Source organism: Corythoichthys intestinalis, chromosome 15, assembly GCF_030265065.1.
Source record: "Corythoichthys intestinalis isolate RoL2023-P3 chromosome 15, ASM3026506v1, whole genome shotgun sequence".
In the NCBI taxonomy this organism is placed as follows: Eukaryota; Metazoa; Chordata; class Actinopteri; order Syngnathiformes; family Syngnathidae; genus Corythoichthys; species Corythoichthys intestinalis.
The window spans coordinates 12,150,744-12,174,043 of record NC_080409.1 but is presented as its reverse complement, the minus strand read 5'-3'; the positions used below and the strand labels follow the sequence as shown (position 1 = coordinate 12,174,043).

The 23,300-nt window shown below is 43.3% G+C and overlaps 1 protein-coding gene across 1 annotated transcript in view; it reads left to right on the top strand.

Annotated features, from left to right (window-relative positions):
* The window catches only part of tmem260 (transmembrane protein 260), a 131,037-nt gene extending 109,121 nt beyond the window's left edge, over positions 1–21,916 (top strand). The window contains exon 16 of the mRNA XM_057858894.1: positions 21,222–21,916. Coding sequence (XP_057714877.1) covers positions 21,222–21,266 — 45 coding nt within the window. The 3' untranslated portion in view covers positions 21,267–21,916. The remainder of the gene's footprint in view (positions 1–21,221) is intronic.
* Positions 21,917–23,300: the final 1,384 nt, after the last annotated feature.

Sequence of the window (23,300 nt, the reverse complement as noted above, 5' to 3'; positions counted from 1 at the left end):
GTAGGGGTGGGAACCGCTGGGTACCTCACAATACGATTTACGATACAAGGCTCTAGATAACGATGATATCATGATATGGCGATACAACAATTATCAACATTATCTGACAGATGGCCTAAGGTTTTCCTGCAAAACATCTTGATAAACTTTTGAATTCATTCTTCCATTAATGATTGCAAGTTGTCCAGGCCGTGAGGAAGCAAAACGCTTCCAAATCATGATGCTCCCTCCACCATGCTTCACGGTGGGGATGAGGTGTTGATGTTGGTGAGCTGTTCCATTTTTCCTCCACACTTGACGTTGTGTGTTACTCCCAAACAATTCAACTTTAGTTTCATCAGTCCACAAAATATTTGGCCAAAACTTCTTTTGAGTGTCCAATTGTCTTTATGCGAACATTAAACGAGCAACAATGTTTTTTTAGACAGTAGTGGCTTCCTCCATGGTGTCCTCCCATAAACACCATTCTTGGCCATTGTTTTACATATAGTTGATATGTGCACAGAGATATTGGACTGTGGCAGTGATTTCTCTAAGTTTTTAGCAGACATTCTAGGATTCGTTTTTACCTCTCTGAGTATTATGCACTGAACTCTTGGTGTTATCTTTGGTGGATGGCCACTCCTTGGGAGAGAAGCAACAGTACTAAACTCTCCATTTCTATACAACTTCTCTGACTGTCGATTGATGAACATTTAGAGATGGTTTTGTATCCTTTCCCAGCTTTATACAAATCAACAATCCTTGATCGCAGGTCTTCAGAGAGCTCTTTTGACCGGGCCATGATTATCAGACAATGCTTCTCATCAAGACAATTCTCACCAGGTGTGTGTTTTATAGTGGGTAGGGCAGCTTTAAACCACTCATCAGTGATTGGGCACACACCTGACTTAAATTGTTTGGTAAAAATGTGTTTGAATTGCTCTTTACGTCTCCTCAGGCAGAGGGTTCACTTACTTATTTTACCCCCTTCTGTCATTGTTTGCATATTATCCTCATTAAAATATGAAAACCTAGAAATGTTTGGGTGGTTTAAGTTAACCAGACACTGCTTTTACATCTGTATGATTTTGACAAAGATCACATTTGATGGGGATTTTATGCAGAAATGTGAGAAATTCCAAAAGGTTCAGATACTTTTTCATACCACTGTACAGGTCACTTTCTGTTGATTTGACCCAAAAATCAACAGGAAAAAAACTGTAAATGTCCTGAAATGAACAGGAAGTGACCTGTAAATGCCCACAAAAGACTGGCACTTGTTTCATTGCCATTGATGGCGCTAGTCGTCCGATTCAGTCAAAATGAATTGGATATCAAACGCCATCGATGGTATCCAGTGAGCTAACGTAGACCTATATTCTCAGGTTCATTGTACGTTGAAAGCTCTGTTTGTCTGATGTTTTTTTTTTTTTTTTTAACCTTTCTGTGTCCGATGTTGTTTTATTGGTTGAATAAATAAATAGGGAACAGAAAAACTTCCTGTCATTGTTATTTGCAAAGTCTGGTGTTTAAGGCCCATTTTAGGTTTTTTACTCCTCTTTCTGCCCTCATCCCATCCTCCGCGACCCTTTCTGCTTCCCTCTCCGCCTTTTTCTCTGAGAGTCGGTTGCCCACCCTAAATCAGCAAGCTGCCGAGGATTGCGGGAACCCGTGGAATCGCCGTGACCGAGGATGTAGGCAGGGAGCCACCACAACGCTGGAATGTGGGGCGTCTGAGGCGATAAGAGTTGCGCGAGCCCAGCCAGGGAGCGTCGAGTGATGGGGCAAGGATGGGGATGGGGGGGGGGGGGGGTTGTGAGGCAGTGAGGGTGAGACGGGAACAGGGAGAGCAGCAGGTCTATGAATGGAGAGACAGAAAGACAACAGCATAAACAGTTGGAGAGAAGGGAGGGAGACTTTGGGGGGGGGGGGCACACTCCGGAGATGGGAAGCCAGCCTTATTCCTCTTTGCATTTCATTTACATCCCTGGCCGTATCGACCAATCGGATTGGGAGCAAAGCCCATGGCTTAGGAGGGGAATAAAAAGACAAAATGTCTTTGCTGCTCTCATCCCTCCCTGATAATACCCTCTCTGTTTTTCTTTTCTCTTTTCCTCCCGTCTATAAGTAGATACTGTCCGAAATGCCAGCAGAAAAGCGACACCTCCGCTTGCTGTGTATCTCAGATAGACGGCGCGGGGAGCAGGGGCTGAAAAGACAGCTTTAGCAACTGGGCCTATCTCCTCTCCTCTCTGGCTGCACGGAAACCAGAGCGAAGGGAGGTGGCGGCGGCTCGGGATGTGTCTGCTTGTGTTTGGGAAGAGAATAGAGGGTGTGAGAGCCACGATATACAGAGCTGGCCGCAGTTTTCGCAGAATCTTGCACTCTGGAAAAACTTTCCGTGCAGATCCCATTTTTAAGCAGAAGAAACCTGTTTCAAGGGTGCTTACCAGGCACCACCCAACTATGCACGTTGCCAACTGCTGCCTCCAAACTTCCGCGTGCATTCTTTGTTGATATCCAGGGGTTTGAAACAAACTATATGGAAAGACTGCAACTTAAGTAAGGTGACACCTACGAAATGGAAAGCAGTCTAAACTTAGACAGCCTCCGCTCCTCTGGGAAAACTTTACAAATGTTGGATGTTTATTGGCTCTGAGGTTAGCTCTCAATTTCTGCTGCAACAAAGTCATCTAACCATGACAAGCCTGTCTCAAACAATCATTAATTAGTCAATTTATTAGGTTCATATTCGAGAAATGTAGCCCTGGCCCCCGTTCACCCAATCTGTTTTGGTCATATTAATGTCCCGTCCCCAGCAAAAAAGTGTACATGCAGGTTATACTGTTATACTGTCCTTACTAGGGATGGGAATTCATACGATTTTTACGATTCCGATTCCATTATCGATATTTCTTAACGATTCCCTATCGATTCTCTTATCGATTCTAATTTGGGGAAAAAGAAGAACAAACGTTTTGATTGGCATCGAGTTTGTTTGATCAGAAGTCACAACCTTACAAACTCACAACAAGGTCAAAAGAGGCCCAAAGTCTCAATGTTAACTGTGGAAATAAGGCTAGGTTCATACTATAGGTCTTAATGCACAAATCCAATTTTTTGCCATATCTGTTTTTTTTTTTTTTTTGGCGTGCCCGTTCAGACTGCCTTTGTCCATTGAGACCGTTCAAGTATCACGCATGCGCACTAATTCACAGTCGGTGATGTGCTCAGTAAAGAGACCCGCATGCGCAGAAGCATCAAAACAAATTACACATGCTAGCGGTATGTCATTCCAGAGTGATCATATTTTGATTTCCAAAAAGAGGACACAAATAACAGACATTAATAATCCCCGTTTAGTCTCATATTCAAAGTTTATATGGACTGATAGAACGCATACACGCACACACATGAGCCTTGACGTGTGTGCGTGAAATGACGTGGGTGCGTCAGTTTGCCTCGACTCGGCCATGCGTGCAATAATGAAATATTGCTCATTCGGCGCACATTATGAAAATCGAAAATTGTAAGGTTTATTCTTTTCTTCATTTTATGTTTTTTATGACTGTGGTCAAGTCGACTTCGTGCTTAAAAGCAGAGTTCAAGCTAGGCGCTAATGCCTACATGGCTGCCGTCCTCCGTGCCTCTTGCTCTTTGCGGGCATAATTGCAGCATGAAATCCGATTTGGGAGTCTTGACAGTTCAGACTGCCGGTCACGTTCTGAAAAATGTGGCCCAGATCGGATTTGAATCACATACCAAAGCGACCTAGATCAGATTTGAAATGGTCCACTTCTATGCGACTTGTCCTGTTCAGACTGTCAAGTTAATGCGTGACTCAAGTCGGAAAAACACAAAAAAACTAAAATTCGTGCATTAGACCTGTAGTATGAACCTAGCCTAAGTGGAAAATACACAAGAATGTGTAACATTTTACTGAACCTTTTTTCTAATAGAAATAATAAAAAAAAGGTATATATTGGCATATAGGTCGTTGTTCTGCCTTTTAGTTTTTAGTGTGCTTTCACGCTCAAGTGGAGGCACCCTTGCGCTTCCTTTCATGAAGAACAGTGTGCTTGCACGCGAAGAAGTGCAGCTACGAAGCATCCAAGCGAGTGAGCGAGAGAGGGAAACACTGCTACAAGCCTACGTTCTTTGTTAATGTTTTTAAAATATCTACAGAGGCAACGCCTGTATGTATCATCTTTTGTGTTGTTGTTGTGTGTTTCCTCTCGATTTCGATTCCCATCCCTAGTCCCTACCTTGGTTTTGGAGACCACTTGGTTAAACTGTCTGTGCTCGGTTGGAACAAAAACCAGGACCTACAGCAGCCCTTGATGACTGGTTTAGAGATCCCTGCTTTAACGGTTTCCTATATCGCTCTATCCATGTGTATTGGGTGGAATTATCCCCATTAAGGTCTGTGTTGACATGCCATTGTCGATTATCAGGAGTTTGTTTACTATCAGCCTTAATGTGTGCGCTTCTCAGTGTGTGGTAGTTACTGTCTGTCCACAGGACAGGTACAGTATGTTTGCCAGCCTAATGGGCTTGTTTGTTCAGGTGTTAGTAGAGCCCTCTATTTTGTTTGTGTTTGGGTGGCACCCATTCTGTTAAGTGTTTTTGCTATTTTATCAAGGACCCACCTAAACTGCATGCCTCTTAGTGCTGGTGAGGTGTTGCACTAAAGAGCTCTCAACTTACTAACCTCTCATCCTTGGTGAAAAACAAAATACTTCTTTTGTGTGTGTCCTTTGATAATACAGTGGTACCTCGACATACGATCGCTTTGACTCCAACATCTGACGTAAAATTTTACTTTTCTACATCCGACGACATGCTCGAAATACGACCATTTTTGACAGCGCCGCAGTTTCTTTGTTTTGCCGGAAGACGGACGCAAGGCTGATTTTCTTGCCAGAAGGTTAGTGCGGGTGGAGAAAAAAAAGAAAAGTTGATGCCTACCATTGAAATGAAAATGTAAATGATATCAAAATACAAGCATGGTGTGTGCATCCATCTGATCTCGGCCGGCGGTCCCCCTCCGTCCGCCAGTCTTTATAAATTAAGGTGACGATTCTTTTTGTGGTAATGCCAGCTTCGTCAGGTTTCTCATAATTTATTCCATCAACTTGTGCAACACAACAGGCATAGTGTCCGCTGCTTTTGATGCCAGCATCAAAACGGAAAGTAAAACCTGCTCACCGTCACTTCAGCCCCGCGGTGCGTTCAGGTAGCAAAAAAGTCCGCCACATTAGAACCCGATTCATTATATTATTACAGGTATTATTATTGCTATTATTATAAACAAATTATTCAGATTTTTATTCATAATTTATTTTGTTTTGCTCTTTGTAATTGCTATTTGCAATAGTAACAGCCGTATTTATTAAGGATTTATTGTAGGTTTTTGGGCTGTGGAACGAATAAATGGAATTATAATGTATTCTTATGGGAAAATCCTGTTCGACATACGACCATTTCGACTTACAAACAAGGTCATGGAACAAATTAACTTCTTATGTAGAGGTAGCACTGTATCCTTGCCCATCTTGAGTTTGTTGCTTTGCAGGCGTTAAAAAAAATCTTGAAACAACGATCTTTTTCACTCGATTCTGATCTAAAAATGACGTGCTTGGGCCCGATTTCCAATCACGTGATCAAATCGGGGTCGTCCCTAATCCTTATACCTCTGGATTATTTGGTTGTTTTTAAATCATTCAATGTCATTGACTGCGACAGATGTTAAATTTATTTGAACTGGGAAAGGCTGGCAGCGATCGTTTGATCAGCCAGTAAGTTAATACTTCAAAATGAAAATACATTTTAAAACCAGATCTTTTTCACACTATTCCGATATTCTTAAAGCCGAATTTCAGATTTTTTTTTTTTTTTTACATTAATCTTCGAGTTAGTGGAGTTTTAATTAGTCGGTGGAGTTGATTTCAACAAATTCCGTGCAGTTTGTCGGTTATTTGTGAGTTTCAGGGCTCCGGAGTGGCTAAGATAACGTGAGACAATGGTCCCATTTTAACATGTCAGTAAAAAAAAAAAAAAAAAAACTATATTAATAGATCTAACATATTCAAATTAATTCAAAATGCAGATCACTGTTCCCTGTATCCATGCGGCCAAAACTGCCATCCATAATTAATTTTATTCTGCAAGACTGCTTTTTTTGTTTTGTTTTTGTTTTTTTCTTAAGATGCGTAATGCGACCACAATAGAAAGGAGTGCTTCGGCCGCTCATGCTGCCTTTTGAGGAAGGTGGGAAGTCTGACCTATCCCACTTGGATGGTACCAGTTGCGACCTCAAAGCGTTCCGAGCGAATGTAAACAGCAAGATGGCTGATCGCGACAATTTTTTTTTTTTTAAGGCCATCAAAAGATATTTTGACCTCCAGCAAACCTGCCTTCTCGTAAGCGATCAAATAGTGGAGGAAAATCAGTCTACTGAGTCTTGACTGAAGAAAGGCAACATGGTGAAATGTGAATTTAGAGGCTGTGGAAACACAGAAGAAATGAAAGTTTCCACAAATTATGACGAACAAGGAAGAAGGAACAATCTAAACTGTGGTAAATTGCTGCTGTCTATGACATAAACACACCGGTTGAAAAAATATCACCCTGCAGAGCTGCAAAATTACAAATCTCGCTGTTCTTATTACAATTATTTGACGTGCAATGATAAGTTTAAATAACTTTATCCTGAAAACCAACTCTATTGATTGCATGGGTCATCGGTGATTCTCATGCGTGCAGATCTTTTTTTAGTTGCATGCTAAGATAAGACCATTGACTCATGCTAGCTTAGCCACTCCAGAGCCCTGAAACTAACAAATAACTTACCACTTGCACTAAATTTGTTGAAATCAACTCCACCGACTAATTAAACCCACAACTCGAAGATTAAACCTAATGTCCAAAATTCTGAGGTTTAAAAGGACGTGATCGAGTACAATTTCCGATCACGTGAAAGCATCAGGGACACATCTGTAGTCATTTCAGGTGGATTTGAGGTCAGAGGTCATCTCCAATTTTCAGGATCGTCAGACATACTATATCTTCAATGGAATATTTGACTGTACTGTTGTTGTATGTCAACAGAGGACTTATATGCTTGTTTTCCATATCCAAACCTGTCTGTAATCCTCAGCAATATACCGTGAATGTTTTTATTTGCGCGCGTGATAGCACTTCACATGCAATGTTTGTCCATCTACTTTGCGCACATTTTCATCGAGTTCTAATCTGTCCGCACGGGGTAACTTTTCAGTTCTTGTGAGAATATTATCCCCAAGTTGCAGTTTTTTATCTTGTGTACACACATTTGTTTATTTGATGTGGCGCCTCTTCACCGCACCGCATGCGTATATCAAAGACGGCGGTACAGAGCATAATTGAAAACGGTTACCGTGGCGAAAGGTCTCTTTATGCTTGACTTGCACAGAAGCGGAAAAATAGCCCTGTTCTCTGCCGCCGTCTTGGATCTATTTAAATAATTGAGGAGTAAACTGACAAATTAGGCACCTTTATAGATGCCCCCGGGCTCTCTCTGGGGTCCTTTACTTCTCACCAATTCAAGACACAGCCACTAGGCACAGGATAATATCTGTACGCTTCGAGAGGCGTCTGCATGTGTGTGTTTGTGCGCATGAGGAAGAGGACGGTAGTGGGCCAGGAGGTGTTTCGCCAATCAAGTGGGCCACACTTCCTCCCCCAGGTTCTAATTTTGTGCCACATTAAAGAGCTCGGCCTCCATTTAGGACATAGAGAAGCATTTTCATAATTTGCCGGGTCTCTCCACTAGCTCGGGGTGCCTTCTTCTTCCCCCTTCAACCCCCTCTTACGCTCTCACTCTATGTCTGAATGGAAGGCCTGAGGAGAAAAGGGTAAATGATTCCCCTCCTTTCAACCAACTCTTCTGCATAATTTTGCTCTTAGGTGTGTAGAGTAGCAAATATTTATCTCTTTAATGGTGCTCTATTAGGCCTGAATATTCTATTCTGTATCAAAGCTACAGTTTATCACAAAAGTGAGTACACCCCTCGCATTTGTGCAGATATTTAAGTATATCTTTTCATGGGACAACACTGACGAAATGACACTTTCACACAATGAAAAGTAGTCTGTGTGCAGCTTATATAATAAAGTTAATTTTTTTAAAGCCCGCAAACAGTTTGCTGAAGACATGTCAACAAAGCGCATGGACTATTGGAACCATGTCCAATGGTCTGATGGAACGGGCGGGCTTTCTTGTGTACCGTCTTCAGAAGAAGCTTCCTCCTGGGGTGACAGCCATGCACACAAATTTGATGTAGAGTGCGGCGTATGGTCTGAGCTCTAACAGTCTGACCCCCCCACCTCTACAATCTCTGCAGCAATGCTGACAGCACTCCTGGAACGAGTCACATGACATTTTGGAGGTAAAATGACAAGTAGCACTCAATTTGGACATTTAGGGTTGTACGTAGTTTCTAAGGGGTGTGCTCACTTTTGTTGCCAGGGGTTTAGATTTTAATGGCTGTATTTTGAGTTATTTTGAGGGGAAAATAAATGAACTCTATTATATAAGCTGCACACAGACTACTTAGCATTGTGTCAAAGTGTCATTTTGTCAGTGTTGTCCCATGAAAAGATAAATATCTGCAGAAATGAGAGGGGTGTACTCACTTTTGTGATACACTGTAACATTGGTCTATTTTACTATGAATACGTGGTTTTCTTTGTATTTGGCATGTACGTTATCCCACTCTATGCACTTATTTGTTCTGCATCCTAAGGTTGTCAAAGTTTTTTTTTTTGGCAGCCCTTTTTATTTTCATCTTAGTCTTTTGGACAGAAATATTTATTCGTCTTCAGACTGTTTTATGCTTTCTGGAAAAAGTAAAAACAGGACATAGACAACAACTCACGGACCACCTCAACACCAGAGACACCACTGGCAGCGTCAAATTCACTTATGAAGTGGAAACAGATCATTTCATAGCCTTCCAGGACATAAAAATATATCAAACAGACAACAGCGACGTCAAAATAAAAGTACACAGGCAATCCACACACACTGACGAATACCTCCTATGGACATCTGAACACCCCACTATCCACAAACTGTCAGTAGTCAGAACATTACATGAAGGTATGACAATGATCACGGATGCGGATGACAGAACACAGGAGGAAAAACATATACAACATGCACTAAAAAGGTGTCAGTATCCACAGTGGGCAATAGCAAAAGGTGCAGGACAGGTTAAAAACAAGTACAACACAACACAGGGGGGAAAGAAAAAGCAAACAAAACAACAACAGAGTGATATAATGACGTTGCCGTACGTGAGAGGAGTCTCGGAAGGTATCCAAAGAGTCATGTATAAATACAACATAAACGTACTGGTCAAACCACACACAACACCCTGCCAGATATTGGTCCATCCGAAGGACAAAATCCACCCAGAAAACAAATGTAACTCCATATATGAAATTCCATACAAATCATGCAAGAAATCCTACATCGGTGAGCAGGGGGCGGACTGGGACTAAAAAGCAGCCCTGGACTTTGACTTACCCCAGCCCACAAGAATTGTATACGAAGGGAAACATAGACCCCCGAGGGGGGTCCGGGGGCATGCCCCCCTGGGGAGATTTTTTTTTTTTTTTTCCCTACATTTTATTCTAAAATGCATCAATTTCGTGCACTTTGAGAGAAAAATGAAGAAAATGTATCTAGACTGTGACTGTCTGACTTGGGGCGCTCAAAGTACTGCAATGCTGAACTGGAGTTGGATTCATTTTCTGTACTAGCTCTATGATCAACCTGAATAAAAAAATGAATATTTTTCAAAGCAAGTTTTATGTATCCAATTGATTATAATATATCTCTATATATCTATGTCTATAAAATGACTTCATTGTTTATGCCATAATTCAGTGGTCTCCAAACTATTCCACATAGGGCCGCAGCGGGCGCAGGATTTCATTCCAACAAAACAAGACAACACCTATTCACCAATCTGGTGTCCTACAAGTGTAATCAGTTGATTGCAGTCAGGTGCTGCTTGTTTTAGCAGAAACTTCATTGGTTAAACTGTCGGTACTCGATCGGTTGAAACGAAAACCAGGTCCTACGGCGGCCCTTGAGGACCGGTTTGGAGACCCCTGCCATAATTAATCTTGCCATACAAATAAGAAATTTCAATGAAAATACAATAAACATTTCAAGACAAATCTTGTATGCATAACCTTCATTGGAAAGTATTAACCAGAAAACAAAACGATATATTTTTAATCATGATTAAAAATATATATCATATCAATTTAACTACCTAAGCTTTAAAGTAAAACTATTCATTTTATCCTTCCCATGGGCTCACCACCTGTGGGAGGGGCCAAAGGGGTCGGGTGCGTAGGGAGTTGGGCGGCAGCCAAAGGCGGGGGCCTTGGCGGTCCGACCCCCAGCTGCTGAAGCTAACTCTTGGAACATGGAATGTCACCTCTCTGGCAGGGAAGGAGCCTGAGCTGGTGTGTGAGGCGGAGAAGTTCCGACTAGATATAGTCGGACTCTCCTCCACACACAGCTTGGGTTCTGGTACCAATCCTCTCGAGAGGGGTTGGACTCTCTTCCACTCTGGAGTTGCCCATGGTGAGAGGCGCCGGGCAGGTGTGGGCATACTTATTGCCCCCCGGCTTGGCGCCTGTACGTTGGGGTTTACCCCGGTGGACGAGAGGGTAGCCTCCCTCCGCCTTCGGGTGGGGGGACGGGTTCTAACTGTTGTTTGCGCTTATGCACCGAACAGCAGTTCAGAATACCCACCCTTTTTGGAGTCCTTGGAGGGTGTGCTAGAGAGCGCCACCTCTGGGGACTCCCTCGTTCTACTGGGGGACTTCAGCGCTCACGTGGGCAATGACAGTGAGACCTGGAGGGGCGTGATTGGGAGGAACGGCCCCCCCGATCAGAACCCGAGTGGTGTTCTGTTATTGGACTTCTGTGCTCGTCACGGTTTGTCTATAACGAACACCATGTTCAAACATAGGGGTGTCCATATGTGCACTTGGCACCAGGACACCCTAGGCCGCAGTTCGATGATCGACTTCGTAATCGTGTCATCGGACTTGCGGCCGCATGTTTTGGACACTCGGGTGAAGAGAGGGGCGGAGCTGTCAACTGATCACCACCTGGTGGTGTGTTGGCTCCGATGGCGGGGGAAGATGCTGGCCAGACCTGGCAGGCCCAGACGTATTGTGAGGGTCTGCTGGGAACGTCTGGCAGAATCCCCTGTCAGAAAGAGTTTCAACATCCACCTCCGGCAGAACTTCTCCCTTGTCCCGGGGGAGGTGGGGGACATTGAGTCCGAGTGGGCTATGTTCCGCACCTCCATTGTTGAGGCGGCCGATCGGAGCTGTGGCCGTAAGGTGGTTGGTGCCTGTCGTGGCGGCAATCCCCGAACCCGCTGGTGGACACCAGCGGTAAGGGATGCCGTCAAGCTGAAGAAGGAAGCCTATCGGGCCTTTTTGGCCTGTGGGACTCCGGAGGCAGCTGACAGGTACCGGCTGGCCAAGCAGACTGCGGCTTCGGCGGTCGCAGAGGCAAAAACCCGGACATGGGAGGAGTTCGGCGAGGCCATGGAAAACGACTTCCGGACGGCTTCGAGGAAATTCTGGTCCACCATCTGGCGCCTGAGGAGGGGAAAGCAGTGCACCATTAACACTGTGTATAGTGAAGATGGTGTACTGCTGACCTCGACTCGGGACGTCGTGAGCCGGTGGGGAGAATACTTCGAGGCCCTCCTCAATTCCACCGACACGCCTTCCTTTGAGGAAGCAGAGTCTGGGGACTCCGTGGTGGGCTCTTCGATCTCTGGTGTTGAAGTCACTGAGGCGGTTGGAAAGCTCCTCGGTGGCAAGGCCCCGGGGGTAGATGAGATCCGCCCGGAGTTCCTGAAGGCTCTGGATGTTGTAGGGGTGTCGTGGCTGACACGTCTCTACAACATCGCGTGGACATCGGGGACAGTGCCTCTGGATTGGCAGACCGGGGTGGTGGTCCCCCTTTTTAAGAAGGGGGACCGGAGGGTGTGTTCCAATTATAAAGGGATCACACTCCTCAGCCTCCCTGGTAAAGTCTATTCAGGGGTGCTGGAGAGGAGAGTCCGCCGAGAAGTCGAATCTCGGATTCAGGAGGAGCAGTGTGGTTTTCGTCCCGGCCGTGGAACAGTGGACCAGCTCTACACCCTCGGCAGGGTCCTCGAGGGTGCATGAAAGTTCGCCCGATCAGTCTACATGTGTTTTGTGGATCTGGAGAAGGCGTTCGACCGTGTGCCTCGGCGGGGAGTCCTGCGGGGGGTGCTCCGGGAGTACGGGGTACCGAGCCCCTTGGTAAGGGCTGTTCGGTCCCTGTACGACCGGTGTCAGAGTTTGGTCCGCATTGCCGGCAGTAAGTCGAATTCGTTCCCAGTGAGGGTTGGACTCCGCCAAGGCTGCCCTTTGTCACCGATTTTGTTCATAATTTTTATGGACAGAATTTCTAGGCGCAGCCGAAGCGTTGAGGGGGTCCGGTTTGGTGACCTCAGCATTGAATCTCTGCTTTTTGCAGATGATTTAGTGCTGTTGGCTTCATCAAGCCGTGACCTCCAACTCTCACTGGAGCAGTTCGCAGCTGAGTGTGAAGCGGTTGGGATGAAAATCAGCACCTCCAAATCCGAGACCATGGTCCTCAGTCGGAAAAGGGTGGAGTGCCCTCTCCGGGTCGGGGATGAGATCCTGCCCCAAGTGGAGGAGTTCAAGTATCTTGGGGTCTTGTTCACGAGTGACGGTAGGAGGGAGCGGGAGATCGACAGGCGAATCGGTGCGGCGTTTGCAGTAATGCGGACTCTGCACCGGTCCGTAGTGGTGAAGAAGGAGCTGAGCCAAAAGGCAAAGCTCTCGATTTACCAGTCGATCTACGTTCCTACCCTCACCTATGGTCACGAGCTTTGGGTCGTGACCGAAAGAACAAGATCCCGGATACAAGCGGCCGAAATGAGTTTCCTCCGCAGGGTGTCTGGGCTCTCCCTTAGAGATAGGGTGAGAAGCTCGGTCATCCGGGAGGGACTCGGCGTCGAGCCACTACTCCTCCGCGTAGAGAGGAGCCAGCTGAGGTGGCTCGGGCATCTGGTTCGGATGCCTCCCGGACGCCTCCCTGGAGAGGTGTTCCGGGCATGTCCCACCGGCGGTAGGCCCCGGGGACGACCCAGGACACGCTGGAGAGACTATGTCTCTCGGCTGGCCTGGGAACGCCTTGGGATCCCGCCGGAGGAGCTGGTTGAAGTGGCTGGAGAGAGGGAAGTCTGGGCTTCCCTGTTAAAGCTGCTGCCCCCGCGACCCGACCCCGGAACAAGCGGAAGATAATGGATGGATGGATGGCATTCATTTTATCAATATTATGTTATATTTCTTCTGAATTAATATTGCTGCTGCGTGTGCATACGTTGTTTTACAGCTAAAATGTTTTTTCTTAGGAGTGATAGTAGGACTAGCATACTGTAACTTGACACGATTGCAAACGGGTATATCGACTAGCTGGCACTAACCCTTTAATTGTCATTTATTTCATTTAAAATGTAGCTACCTGGTGGATAACAATTGCCAGTATACAGAGCAAGTGACCCTCTTCATCCCTTTTTACTTGCCCTGCACTTATCTGGGGAACTTCCACCAGCTTATCATTACCTCCTCCCTCTTCTTTTCTCTCTCCCTGCACCGGCTGCACGTCAGAGCAGCTTCCACTCCCACTCTCACCATCACCGGGAGCTGGGCTGTTCTTACCCGACGTGGCCGTTGCAGCCAGACTGCTGCTTGCGAAAATATTTGTCAACTTATGACATTTTAATGCTTCGCTCTCCAGTTTCTTTAATTTTTTCTCCCTAACCTTCTCCGCGCTACCCTTCTCTTTTATTTTTTTTGACACCACCATCCATATCGTGCATTCACGCTCGTCGCTATTTTGCTTCCACAAGGTACCAATGTAGGCTACTCTGTGCTTTCTTCGTTCTTCTATCAGATTGGCGGTGAAAAGCCAGGCGCATTGCTGCCACCTGTCGCATTGGATGCGAACTGTAGATAATCAGAGGATAGGATGGATAAAAACCGTGATGTATAATAAATGGCGGCCGCCGGCCGTCCGGGGCACTGGCCGTTCTGTGATCCTCCAGAACCCACAGATTACCAGTCCGCCCCTGTCGGTAAGACAGGGAGGAGCTTCATTACAAGAAAATAAAAGAAAACAAGAAGAAGTGTGAAAGAGACAACAATAAGACATATAAGGGCATTAAAAGAACAAGCACAACAGCAACATCACTAGTCAGCCATCACCGATCACTGCAAAAGGGAAAACCACGTTTATGGACTGGGAAAAGGCCAGAGTCATCCGCATCGAAGAAAACAAACATCAGCGCTGGATAAGGAAGGCCGTTGAGATCCGCAAGCAGGGCCCGTGGACCATCAATATTTTTGGAGATTCCATGGGTTCCTCTGTTTGATTTTGCAGTTTTAACTTTGTCTACACACTGCTTACTTCAACCGCACTTCATATTGTTCTGTCTAAACCGGAAGTACTTAGCAGAAAATATCAAAGAAGGCGCCGCCCATATTTCGCTCAGGAAACTTGTTTGTACATTTAGGGTAAAAAGCCCGTGTATGACTTGTAGTAGAGGAGTGTTTGTTTTTCAATTCTTTATCATGTGTAGCTATATTCAGCAAAGCTAATGACGTCTCAGCTGTCATGCAACACACAGAATTGTAGTTAAATTGTACATAATTGTACCTGTTATTGCTTTGGGATGGCACTGTCTTGGTTGTCTTGGTCTGTCCTTATGAGCACAAAATTCCCATATTCATGTATTAGGACACATTCAACTTTGTTGATGTGTAGGCACTGGATGCCCTGATTGCGTTTCCATCCACTGCCATTAAATCAATAATACAATACAATACAAAAATATTTTGGTTGTGGCGAGTCTTAGCCATTTCTTCATGTCGTCTTCCGGTGTCACGATGATGGCAAATGCATGCAGTATTTCCAAATTGTCTTCCTAATTTTGATTAGTAATGCCACTCCAGCTCCATTGTTGTTTTGGTTAGAGAATGTGTAAAATAGAAGTCACCAACAGAAATGTGCAAGTACCTCAAACTTTCCTATACTGGTTGATGTCAAAACTGATAGAGAATAAAATATAGATTCATACGTTTGTAGTTTTCTGCATTTATTATGAAAGTATTTATCGGTTGAACAGTGAAAATTAGAGAAAACTTTGCATTCCGATTGGCATTGTGCGCCCCTGAATTTTCTGCTTGCGCCCGTAAAATTTAAATTATGGGCCACTGTGTTCCTAGAAAAAAAAAAGTAAGTCTGGAGCCCTGGAGTGGAGTATGATTTTGCATTTTCCTTGTGAACACATTGGATGCCATTGACAGCAGTTGAAGTTGGGAGAGGTGGCCAACCCTCTCACTTCAAATGGATTTTGATGACTATTAGGCTACGTTCATACTACAGTTCTTAATGCACGAATCCGATTTTTTCGTGTTTTTCCGACTCGAGTGAGGCATTAACTTGACGGTCTGAACGTGACAAGTCGCATAGAACGGGACCATTTCAAATCCGATCTGGGTCACTTTCGTATGTGGTCTAAATCCGATCTGGGCCACATTTTTCCAGACTGTCGCGGCGGTCTGTACTGTCCAGTCCCGCAAATCGGATTTAATGCAGCAATTACGTCATCAAATAGCGAGAGAGTCGTTACCGTAGCGATGCACCTGTGCGTTATTAGCGCCTAGCTTGCAGTGAACACGGCTTTTGAGGAAGAGCTGAGCTTGACAACAGTCATAAAATATAAAAATGGGTTGAGGATAAGCCTGAGGATGCTCAGTTTTCTCTCTGTTCCAAGTGAGCAATATTTCAACATTGCCTCCACGGCCGAGAGTCGGGACAAACTGCCCGTATGTGTGTGTGACGTGCACGGACAGTGCGTGCATGCTATCGATCCATATAAACTTTGAATATTTGCCTAAACGGGGATTATTTATGTCTGTTATTTGTGTCCACCTTTTGAAAAGCAAAATATGATATCCCTGGAATGACGGATGACGTCTGTTATTTGTTTTGATGGTTCTGCGCATGCGGGTCTTCTTGCTTAGCGGGTGTCGGACTGCGAATTAGTGCGCATGCGTAATACTTGAACGGTCTCAATGGATAAAGGCAGTCTGAACGGGCACGCCAAAAAAACGGATATGACAAAAAATCGGATTCGTGCATTAAGACCTGTAGTATGAACGTAGCCTTAGTGATTATTTAAATAGTTTTAATGTACTTGATGTACTTTTAATGCACTAGTTTTAATGCCACACGATTGGACATATATCTCTGTCAATGGACTACATCCATAGTACTACAATTGTTTTGCTCACACTGATAAAATCTTGGATGCCGTATAGATTTTGCGACATAAAGTAGGTTAAATCTCCTAACTGTACCATCCATTCATGCTCTCCAGCATGCAGCGGCAGCGATTCCTATGTGATTGGTCGCATAATTCACAGTCTCAGGGGGCATTTCATTGCTGACAGACAAGCTAATCTAAAATCCCCCAATTTACAAATGAAAATCCCACCATCCAATTGAGCTAATAGAGGGACTTGAATGGGATAATAAGATGTGCTGTAATACTGTGTAAAAGCCTTTAACGTTGTGTTGGTGTAAGAGCCCATGTGGCTGCATGTTTGACTGTTTGCTGTGATTACGGGGGCCCACGGCAGCACTGTGGCTGCATGGGGCGCTCCTCCCTGGGCGAGGAGATAGAGACCCTACTGCTGGAGCTCCAAGGAACAGTTGCACGCTAGGGGACTTGATTTTCTATCGACGTCTTGGTCTATTATTTTTGGTTTGTCATCTCCGGCCCCTTTGTGTTTACCCTTTTTTTGCCTCTTTGTCTTGATGCCTCTTGTCTGTCTCTCTTTCATCTAACTGTTGCCAGATTGGGTGGGTTCACTTGGTTGTACTGTATGGCGTTCACGTTACACAAACCCAAGCAACCCCGACCCATTCTGTTTAAGCTAAAATGATAACACACAAAATCCTTTGTTTCGGTTACTTTGGATCAATGTTCTCTCTAATTTTTCATGTGTCTAAGCAGACACACAAGCTCCCTGAGCACACTGAGGATCACTGTAAGCAACATCAAATGTGATACAGCAGTGTCACGTCTGTTCAAAACCTTTGATCAGCAAGTTACATGGCTTATTGAAAGAATCAATTTTCATTTGTTTACTTTTAATGTAATTGATTTGGCCCACTTAAAATTAGAAAGACAAAAATCTCATTGTTCATAAGTTGTGTATTATGTTATATGTGAGAGTCCTGCTTTAATCATAGGAAGAGTCCTGCTTTGGCCTGTGTAAGGTCCAGTTGTGCCATGGCCATGAGTAATTTAATAAATAGTTAATAAATGAAACATAATGAACAACCACAATGGGGGTATGTCGAACTCGCACGTTAAAACTGTTCAGACAATAAGGACACTCAAGATTGCTATTCTCAGTGTCTTAAGCAGCTCTACAGGACAGAAAATTCAGATAAAAAAAAAATATATATATATATATATATTTGAAAGCTTTCTGTGCTACTTAAACATAATATAACATTTAAACAATTTAGTTTTTTTTTTCTAGTGTATGTTCTCTAATTTGCATCATAAATGACACACAAAGCATTACATGCAGTTCTCATGGTAAAACAAATATAACTTAAGTGAGATTGAACACAATAAGGTTTTAAACTTTTTTTTGCAATGAAGTTCAGAAATGCTTGTCTCAAATGTGATGCATTTGGCTATATGGCACTTTGGACTTATTTTTGTTCATTTACCTATGGTAGGCTACTTATTTATCTCCTTATAATATAAAAAGTCACTGTTTGTGTTATCTTTGAAAATATATTCACATATGTAAGTCCTTTGTACTTATTTTTGTTCATGTGTTTTCATTTTTTATATTTGAAAAAAATATTTAGGCTCCGTTGTGACCTTTATATCAAGGAGTCAAGACATTTTAGCCACTTTCACCCCTGTATACATCTTATTTTGAATGGGAGGTTGTCATTTGGGCTGTTTTTTTTAACTGAACTGGGCGGGTTTTATGCTGTGATTGGCCGCCTTCCCATATGGCAACCCCGCTTGCTATCACCCTCTTTGAGTCAAAAATTAAAATGAAAAGGTGCCTTTTATTTATGTCTGTCTGTCTCTCCCACTTTTCTCTCCCACTGTCACTTTCATCCAGTCTATTTCTACTCTTTCACTCTTTCTGTATTTTCCTACCTCTCATTCTGCCGGCCTCGCGACGGATGCGGCGTGGTGTTGCTTGCAGATGTGCACAAACAAGCGAGGATTAAAGCAAAACGAATCTAAACAGACAAATGGAATTAGAGTGATGGGTGTCACCGGGCTGGTTCACGGTGATAAACAATACGATGCCCCGCGTGAGTGTGTGTCTGGGGGATTACCAGCGGTTAGGTGTGTGTGGCATGTATGGCGGCTTCTGTGTGTTTGCCTAGCCATCTATATTTTTGTAATTATGCGTCTGTATATTTATTTGCTCGCACGTGTGCTTGGTAATGTGTTATTCCTTGTGAATGCTGCGTGATTGTGTTGCACTTTTGTTCCTATGTGTTTACTTTTAACCTCCACTTGGAATGTTATGTTTTATTGCTGTTGTTTGTGAGCAGGATTAAACAAAAACTATCTGATTTCTGCCATTCATAGTAGGGGTGGGAACCTCTGGGTAGTTCACGATACGATACGAATTGCGATACAAGGCTCAAGATAATGATGATCTATGGCGATACAACAATTACCGAGACACGGGTCAGGAAATTTTTCCAAGATATTTTACGAGACAACTAATAAACAGTAAAACAAGCTGTTTTAATCCTTCTGATGTGAATTGGAATGAGTTTATCATGAGTAGACGCCCAATTCGATGGAACTGGGAGGGCTCCGCTTCCAACGGATTGGATGTCTATACAGCCAATAGTGGCAGCCAATGCCAGACAACGAGTTCATTTTAGGTCATTTCACGTCATTTCCTGTTTATTTTTGGTTCCTTCCTTTTCGGGCATTTACGGGTCACTTAATAACAATTTGGGGGCATTTTCAGGTCACTTTCTGTTGATTTTGGGTTACTGAAAAGGAAGTGACTCAAAAACGTCCCTCAATAAATAAAGGGGAAGTGACATGTAAATGCCCACAAAACTGTGAATGCTCTGGTTTCAGTTCCATTGACGGCGCTAGATGTCCAATCCAGTCCAAATGAATTTGATTTCTAGCAGTGTTGTTTTAGTCAACGATGACTATTTTGAAAATTTTTCGTCAATGAACAATTTTATCATAACTAGCTAAAAAATGTTTTGGGAGACTAGAATATATTGAGACGAATGCCCGTTTTCGTCTGACAAGACGAGAACGAGACGAAAATGTGTCATAATTTCTTTCATGTTCACAATGTGTGACATATTATGTTTAGTTAGCCTGCATCGTAGCAGTGTCTGGTTGTGTCACTCGTGTGACATGCTGCACCCCCCCCCAAGTGTCCTTTTAAGTCTCCAGACTTGCTTGTTTCAAAACGCAATTTAAGATTTGTTTCCTCATCTTGGCAAGAGAGAATATGCAATGTTGCTTTAGCCTTTAAGGTCTGTGCTGAGTGATCATCACACACTAAATGTAACTCGTAGCATTAGCATAGCATTCACGTTAGCATTAGGCTAATGCTAGCGGCTCTTGAACTCGCGTTTTTTTTTTTACATAGTTCGTGGTATCCAGGTGGGTATAATTAATTAAAAATAATGTACAGTTTTCCTGATGAGTGTGTATTATCAGGTGTTGTCCTTGTAGACACTACAATATGTGCTTGTCTGTCAAAGTTCATTCGAAATAGTCGGAAATCTTTATTTTTGGAGTAAAGCTTTTTAATTTTACAGATTAAAACATTTTAAGTAAACGTCGACTAAAACTAGACAAAGAGAAACACATTTTAAAATGACTGAAATATGATTTAAGACTAATAAGTATTATCGTCTAAAAGACTAAGACGGAAATTAGAAGGGCTACCAAAAACAACACTGAAGTTTAGCGCCATCAGCCAGTGAGCTAACGTAGACAGTATTCTAATGGAAGATTTTGGTAGCAACCTGGTGGTTCCTTTTTTAAACTTTATAATGATATATCGTTTCTTGGCGAGACCATATTGCTAACCCATTGGGCTACAAAGTATAGCGACATATTGCACTTTCAATATACAGTATTGTCACATTGCTAATAAATTGTGGAGAGGTAGCTCGGAGACCATTTGAACTGAAACCGTCCCTTTTTATTACCTTCAGTAAAGAGACGACGCGTCGAACAGCGACTGTGCACGTCCCGGCGGCAGCACTGCTGTTTCACTGAGCCTCCACCTAGTCTCCGCATGGCAAAAACACTTTTTTAACCCATTTAAGACTTGCTGCTAACTGTTCTGGATTTGGAAATGTGTATAGAGGTATCGTTTGAAGGCCCATTCCTCTGTTATTTTCAATTAATTTCTCAGTGAATAATTTATCAGAACATCCTCACACAATGTGAAAGAAGTTTTATTATTTTATTTTTTTTATTCAGGTTTTGGAAATAATACTGGGCAAAGTTTCAGAATTTTTATTCTCGGTTTATTAGGAACATAGAACAACTGGTTTGTGGTTTTGTAGTTGTCACTTTGTTTTCCAGAGCTGTTTTACCTAAACCATAGTTCTGTACAACAACAAAAACTACTGATTGTGAGTGTCAGGGTACAAGTCAGAGGTTCATATGCGAACATAGTTTCTTTTGGCTGGCGTTTGTGTGTTTATGTGCTGAGGAGGTCAAGTAATTGGAGGGGCCAGCAGGGGGTCTACTGATCAACAGTCTGTGGGACCCCTGCTGGGGGCCTCTGAGCTTAGTGATAAGCCCTCACCCGCCAGATGGGCACAGCACATCCCCAACATCGCACATCAGCGCCAGCATCCTTTGGACCGACTGCGCTTGCCCGCTGCCCCCAATGCCCTCCTAGGAAATGAGGTGACTGTAATCCCAATTCCTGAACTGATGTGGAGGTCACTCAGTGGCACTAAAATCCTATGTGAAGTCAAACTAGTAAAGTCATTTGATTAAAATGTACAGTATGTTTCTAATGTTATATCTTGACAGGGCCACATGGGAAGGAAGTTGGCTGGAGAGACTGTGGACCTCTAAGCGTCAGTGAGCATATTGGAGCTCATTGTAAAGTAAATGTATGGCTGTTTTGTAATGCACACGAGCAACACTGAAATTATTCATGTGTTTGTGTGTATTCATTCATGTTTTACTCCATTCTGAGGGGACACATCAGTTATCACATGAGGTCTTCTCTTTGAAGAACAAATTTACCATATTGTTTGCCTAATAACATAATTACCTTTCACGATATGAATAAAAAAAAGCTGCTGTACTTGAAAAATTAGCTTTTAAAACCTCAGCGTACAGGGGTTGGACAAAATAATGGAAACACCTTAAAAATCAATAAAACTCATTCAATATGGTTTAGGTCAGCCTTTTGCGGCAATTACAGCCTCAATTCTCCGATGTATTGATTCGTAAAACTTGTGAATTGTTTCCAAAGGAATTTCAAACTATTCGTCAGATAGAATTCCCTCTAACTCGATGGCGGTGGAGATTGACGTTTTCTTTGAATCTCTAAAACTGACCATAAATGCTCAATAATGTTGAAGTCTAGATATTGTGCCGGCCATACGAGATGCTCAAGAATGTTCTTCATGCCATGCTTTAACAATACTGTTCAATGATTATGATGCCAAAATGTTAGGTGTTTCCATTATTTTGTCCAACCCCTGTAGATTCTCAGTCAATGGGGCAGGGCCAGCCTGGTTGGAATCTAAATGCCCTAGGCGAGAGTGTAGCTGGGAGCCCCTTAATGATAATAAAATTAAATGAAACACCATAAAAATTTGAATCAATTGGCTGCAAAGCTTCATTGCTTCAAGAAGCTTCTCTTGGCCATCGCTGCTCAGTGTAATCTCTCACTTCCCTGGGGAGAGAGCGACAACTTCTGCTGCCAGCTGCTCAACACTGTTGTCGTCCCACTCATGCCTCCTAGCATGCAAAGCGGCACTGTAAATAATGTTGTTTTTGTTCTGTGGTAATTATTGCTTCAGTTACTGTGCCAGTTGTTTAATTAATTCCTAGTCATACTATTTAGTTTGTTAAGTGATTTTAGATTCATTCTGAAACTGAGTTTGAATGACCTTTGATTTAATCACATGCCAATTTTTGTCATTGTTTGTGAAAAATTGTTCCTCCCTGCCTTACGAGTGCCACAAAATAGCAAGCCGCTAATCCGAATAATTAATAAATAAATAAATAAATACATCATTTTTATATGTGGTACATTGAAATGTATTTGATATGTTAGAAAGCGTTCGGGGAGTGTAGCACTTTTTTTTTTTCCTAAAAGCAATTTGGTGCTCTCATATGGCGCTCTAGGCAACCGCCTAGCTCGCCTATGCACGGTGCCGGCCCTGCAATGGGGTAATCTGTAAAGCAGGGTTCACTAAATCCGGACCGTGGAGCCACTTTTCCTGTCTTGTTTTCCATGCCTCCCTCCTCCAACACACCTGAATCAAATAATCAGGATCATTATCAGGCTTCTGGAGAGGTTGCTGATGACAATCATTTGATTCAGGTGTGTTAGGGGACAGAGACGTAGAAAACACGATAAGATTGATGGCATCGAGGTCCAGATTTAGTGAACCCTGCTGTAAAGGTTAAAAAGAGGCAACCGGGCTACTTTTTTGTTGAAGCCCCCCCAACTATGCTATTTGGCATTATTACATTTGATAGTATTCATACACAGGATAATGAATTTCCATTATGCACAATTTACTGCAGTCCAATTTAAAGTGCCTATGGCAGGATAAAAAAAGTCTTAAATAGCATTATCATGTGAATTAGAATCATATTTTGAGACAATTCGACTATATACAACAATTTGGCAAACTACAGATGACGAGAAATTAGTCTTCTAATCTGCCGTTTAGCCCCTGCCTGTCATTATAGCGCTCTAGCGTCCCCAACAGGAGGATTATGTCGGCAGGGTCATGGTTTCATCTGATTTAGAATTCAGCCCATTGAGGGGGAATTATTCAGAACGAGGAAAATACTACGAAGGGAGCCGCAAAATGTCATTGATTCAATCTCTCGACTCCAATATTTTTACAGGATATTCTTTTT